Below are 6,036 nucleotides of genomic sequence, written 5' to 3'. Positions count from 1 at the left end.
CAGAAGACAAAGGCATTATCCTGACTTGTATATTGCCACCTCTATTCCTTAGCCCCATGTTTAATAAATGAATCAGTTCTGGAAATAATTTACATTCCCTTTTATATAGACATAACCTGGCCCCTGAACTTTGAAGCTTCTATTAATTATTTTCCTTTTAGACTTCAGTTTGAGATACTTTTGCAGTTTTCAAAAAACAATTAAAAAGTAAAAATGATCTCTTGAACAACAGTTCTTTTTTAACTTTAAACATCTTGTATCTTTGGCTTTTTGTTTTTTTGAGACAGGGCCTTGCTCTGCAGCCCTGGCTGGAGTGCAGTGGAGTGATCACAGCTCACTGTTTTTTGTTTTGTTTTTGTTTTAATCTGCTGAACATAATCTCTAATTCTCTGCCAATGATCTTAGAGCCAAGACATTCTAGTTACAATATTTCATAATTTGGCTGTGTGATTGTTTTTCTCCTTCTTTTTGGTTGATGAAAAGTTGTACCCAACTTCCTCACTAATAACATGAATGATCTCCGTATCTCTTTATTGTTCATTGATGCATTCTACTATTTTACAGTGGCTAAGTCCATATTCTTGGTGTTGAAAGTCATGAAGATGGTGAAGACTTTGTAATGTTCATTGCAGATTCCTAATCAGGACAGAAACTGGCAGGGATGTCCTGCAATTAAGCTACTAAGACTTCCATAGTTTCTTCTTTTCATTTGTAGTAGGCTCTTGGGAAGGTCCTTGGGCCTTTTAGTTGTGCCAAGAGCACTGCTGAAATTTGTATTTGTAGGGGTAGGGGGAGGTTTACTGAAATTTTGAAAAGATTCATGACTTGACCTGGTGGTAATCCTGCTGAGCAAATCCTATTTAGTTTGTTCATACTGCTATAAAAAATACCATAAAATGGGTGCTTATAAACAACAGAAATGTACTTCTTACAATTCTAGAGGCTGGGAAGTCTAAGATCCAGGCATTCACAAATTTGATATCTGGCAAGGGTTCATTTCCTTGTTCATAGATGACTTTTCCCTATAATCTTACATGGCAAAAGGGGTAAGGGAATTATTTTGGGGTCTCCTTTATAAGGGCATTAATTCCATTCATGAGGGTTTCATCTTTATGACCTGATCACCTTCCAAAGGCCCCATCTCCTAAGATCATCACTTTGGGGGTTAGAATGCCAGTATGTGAATTTTTGGGGGGCACATTCAGACCATAGTACAAGTGTTAAAACTGCATGAAGAATCCCTGCACTCAAGGTAACCCAAGTAATAGATTAACATGAATCAATCCAACCCAATTATTGGGAATTCTCATAGTTCTTGCAGAGGTTCTTTCCTTGGCCCATTTTCTTGGAACTTCCCAAATCTAGTCTTTAGACTACTTTCCATGCTCAAACTTCCAAGTATTAGGATATTCCTATCCCTCATCTTTTGTCCCTGTATTCCTCAACTTTCATCCTACTCCTTTATGCTTCTGCATGTAACTTTATTTTCTTCTTGACTCTATCAAAAGCTATTGATGTCCTGCCAGAAGGATCACTCGTTAAAAGCAAACTACAAGATTTTCTAACAAAATTGGGTTAGGGATTCTCAGGACAGGAACAGACATGGCCTCAAATTTAAGATTGTCTGATCTCTACTCTGGGTAGCAAAGAAAAGTGTTTTCCTTCCATTCTGAGGACAATGTCCTTTTCTCTCTCTCCCTTTGCTCCCATATCCCTCAATCTCACCACCGTCTAATAAAATAAGCCAATAGATTTAAGGCTGCAGAGAGTATAAAATACTTGAACTTACATAACAAATCATGTTAAATATTTATATTTTAATATGAAAGACCCTCAATAGTTACGTTAAAAAAAGTAACTATTACCCAGGTAATATTTCTGTCCAGAAATTTGAGAAACAGGATTATCTGTAATTATCTACACATTTAAGAAAATTGAACTCCTTATGAAATACATCTTTAGGAATTACTGGAGATTCATTTGAGGTCTGGTTGGTTACTATGACCTTAGGAAGTTACTTAACCTCTCTAAATCCGTTTGCTTCTTTGAAAAATGATAAAAATGTTTTCCTCACAGGGTATATGTGAGAATTATGGAGCTCATGTATATAAACACTTTTTCATAGTTTCTGGTATTAAAAACTCAATATACTTTTTAAATGATGCTGATGGTAATGATATGCTGTTTGTCACCACATGTATTTTTACATAGAATTAAAAAAAAAAAAAAAACTTTTCCTCTATCCCTTAGGTTACATACGTTGCTATGTTCACTATTTTCCTTTTATAGCTAAAATAAACTGTAACACATCATTACTCTTTTTTTTTGTCAGCTATATTTCTTAAGTTTTGTATTTACTGATAATAATTATGCCACCTATGTCTCTGCTTTTTCATGCTTGAGGAATCTCTGGAACAATCAATGTGCATGATGGTCTGAAAAAACCCAATTTATGGGCAATAAAGTGAATCATCTTATTATCAGGGACAAATATCTGTTTCCTTTATTGACTGCTATGTAGAGCATACCAACCAAATTGCCATTCATCTATCCATCCAACAATATTTATTAGCTATTCCGCACTGGGCAATGCTCTAGGCTTGGGGATAGAACAGTGAACAAACAAAATCCTTGGCCTAATGGATATTACCTGAAAGTGTGCCAGGAAGAATAAACTCACTTGTGAATTACAACAATAACTGGTTTGTTCAGGTCAAAATCTTGTTTTGTCTCCTGAGAATTTCACTGAATTGCAACATGTAGGAGGCAAAGTATACCTCAAGAATTAAGAGCAATTATGAAAAAATGATAAACCACAGAGCTTACATTTACCTCCTTATATATGCATATTTATGTAAATAATATACATGCATATTCACAATTTTTGCATATTTAAAATGTAAAAATCACATATTTACATTTATGTAAATATGCAAATATATTAGGAGGTAAATGTAAGCTGTAACTGTATACATATATAGTATGTAAGTGGTAACTGTGTACATATATAGTTACTACTTACATTTATATATGTATATGTACATATATGTATATATACAATACACACACATACTGTTACTACAGGGTGTAAAAGTGAATAGGATATAGTGTCTTCCCTCAAAGAGTTGCCAATTATGTTGGAGGATATAATAAATACAAAGTCTGTTTCTTCGGTTTAACAAATGACTGATGTGAGGAAAAAAGTTGTAGGAACATGTTCACATAGTCACCCAAATGGAGCATCCTACTCTGTCACCATTTCAGGATTAAGACTAGACAGTCTTTTGTTTTACAAATTGGGACATTAGTGCTCTGGGAAACAGTGATGTTCACCATTCTAAATCCCTTGGTATTACTATTTCATTTATTAAACTACACTTCTGATATTTTAGATTAAAATGTTTTGGCTTATCGCAGTCTAGGAAACCTGTCTTGAGTATATAAAACAGATAGCTGATGCACAATTAGAGAAAAATAAGGCAACCTATGAAAATGGCCTTATGGATTAAAAGAAGTGAGCTCCTACATGGTCAGTGGAATCCAGGAAAAATTTAAAGGAAAAAGTGCCATCTAAGCTTAGCTTTGAAACAGAGTATCTTCAGGTAGAAAAGGCAAAAAAGAGAATATGCCCAAGTGGAGTTTGGCTGGAGACAAAGAATAAAGACTAGAAAGAACAATTACCCAAGGCCAGACCTGGTGTTGGAGGGGGCAAGATACTTACTACTTAAAGACATAGAACAACTAACTGTTCGCTGGGCACACTGAGTGGAATATAGAACACTGCATCTAGTTTAAAACTTTACCCTTCTTAGTGGTTTATTATTTTTTTCTGAAAAAACATGTGTATGCTACTTTTACTGCACTTTTCTGTATCAGATCTTGATTTAAAACTTTACCACTCTTAGTGGTTTATTATTATAGTTTTTTTTTTAAATCTGAAAAAAACATGTGTATACTACTTTTCCTGTACTTTTCTATATCAGATCTTGATTGGCTTACCACCATTACACACACACATCTCTCTTCTCTTCCATCCTCCCGGTTGTAGAATCATTTGTTGTAAAATCAGTATTCAGTATTCACATAATTATGACAGACTTTACATGACTAGTATTGTTCATAGTTGAGGTATACAGTGTAGTTTTTAAATTTTTATTTTTCTCAGGGTTCAAAATTACATGTTCTGTTTTCTTAATTTTGAAAAATATGCAATCACTAATTTATCCCCTCTCTGTGGAAAAATGAAAGCTCTCTAGGCTGTATTCAAATACACCAGGTACTCTATCAATTTTTATTATTTGAAATATTCTACCCGAGCTCTCCATCTTTAGGCATTTCCTGTTGACTTCATACTGTTCTCCCCTACCACTCTCCCTCTTTAATATTTTACCGTTTTACAAACTTTATGGCTACCCTGTAACAACAGACAGTACCTTTCAAGTTCCGACTTTGTAAGGACAGAACCACCATTTCATTTATTTCCGCCGTCCTCCTTCAATATTCCTACCTGTATTTCCTGCTCTCTTTTTAAAATATGGTAAATAACATTTGCATTCCACTTTGTAACCATAATTATGCCCTTAAACAATAAAAAACATAAACATTTGTATTTTACGATTATTCAAATGTTATTCACTGAACAGTCAAGCTTTGTGCTACTATGGGATTTCCTTTTCTGCGGTTCCAAGCCTCGATCCACGTCCTGCCACAGGAGCATTGCAATAGAGCCCATTTTCTCACACTGTCGCCAATAGTTCAAAAGCTTGCAGCATTTTGTCTGGTATTTGGAGGATGCTTTTCCTGTACAGTTTTGCTTTTTTTCACTGAAAGTTTCTGATTATTATTATTTTCTCTTGTGGGATGAAGAAGTATGTACCTTCTATATCACAGTCTTAATACTTTCAGCTCTTACTCATTCAAATCTTACAATCCACTCCAGTACTCACGGTTTACTGATTTGCTTTTTCCTGAAAATTTTAGCCTTCTGTTTTGTTTTGAAATAATGCAACCTCTGCGCTTTGTCACGTCCTCAAATTCGTCAGGTGTTTTAGGATGCACACTTCCTTAGATCTTTTCGAGGGTCTTAACTGCAGTTCTGTTTCCGGAATCGCGTATTTTCTTTTTAGGAATTGTAGGCTCTCGGCGGCCCCAAGAGGAGCTCTGCTTGTAGCGAAGAAAGCAGCCGCGAACAGCGCCTGAGCACTAACGCGAGACTGTGGGCCTCGCCATTCGCTGCTCCGCCGCGCTGCAAGGGACCCTGGGAGTAGGCCATTATGCTAGCCCCTGAGGCCGTTAGCTTAGTCACGACTCTAAATGTGTACCTGCAGTCGGATGTTGAGGATCACCGAGCCCGCGACGTAGAAGTACGGGAAGTTCATGCGCAGCTGCCAGGCCAGCTCGAAGAAGGCGAGCAGGGTGCGGGAGAGCCCCTTGCAGAAGACGCCGTATGAGGTGGGGGCCGCGGCGGGGCTTGAGGCCCTGACGGCCAAGTAAGACTGAGCCGCCGGGGGGGCCATGGGCCAGGTGTCGCCGCCCGCCCAGCGTCTGTACCGAGGGTTGCCGCAGGGCCCGCGGACCCCCTAGCGACGGCTGGGACCGGCGGGACGGTGGGCAAAGCGGCCCCCGGGCTCACACCCAAGCTTGCCGCTGCTGCTGCTGGGTCCGGTGCGGCGCGTCGCCCCAGGCGCCGCTGGCGCTCCGCCCCTTCCTGTCTGCTTCTCGCTTTTGGCATTTACCATTTAGAGCTCAACCAGTGGTTGATCTGGAATAGGATGTGTTATATAGCATGTACGAACAACCATGCAGATATTTCCACTTTAAAATGAAAAAAGCTAAGCGAGATGTAACTTGCTCTAGGGCATAAAATTTGTAAAGTCCAAAGCTAGATTAAAACTTTAGTTTGTCTGCTGTGTTCTGTGGGATGTTAGCCAGGAATCTTACCCTTTTGATTTCATAACATTAATATTAGGGCAAGATTATTCCTAAGCCAGTAAAGGCACAAGGTCTCTGTATTCATAATATACCATAGGCGTAAAG

General features: G+C 38.1%; 1 protein-coding gene across 1 annotated transcript; it reads right to left on the bottom strand.

The window, feature by feature from the left end:
- Nucleotides 1–901: 901 nt before the first annotated feature.
- On the bottom strand, nucleotides 902–5,687 carry SMIM10L1 (small integral membrane protein 10 like 1). The gene has a single exon (XM_023226156.2). The coding sequence runs from the start codon at nucleotides 5,514–5,516 to the stop codon at nucleotides 5,310–5,312; it is 207 nt and encodes a 68-aa protein (XP_023081924.1). The 5' UTR covers nucleotides 5,517–5,687; the 3' UTR covers nucleotides 902–5,309.
- Between the last annotated feature and the right edge of the window lie 349 nt (nucleotides 5,688–6,036).

Source organism: Piliocolobus tephrosceles, chromosome 10 (assembly GCF_002776525.5).
Source record: "Piliocolobus tephrosceles isolate RC106 chromosome 10, ASM277652v3, whole genome shotgun sequence".
In the NCBI taxonomy this organism is placed as follows: Eukaryota; Metazoa; Chordata; class Mammalia; order Primates; family Cercopithecidae; genus Piliocolobus; species Piliocolobus tephrosceles.
The sequence above is the reverse complement of the archived record's forward strand: the minus strand, read 5'-3'. Positions and strand labels throughout refer to the sequence as shown.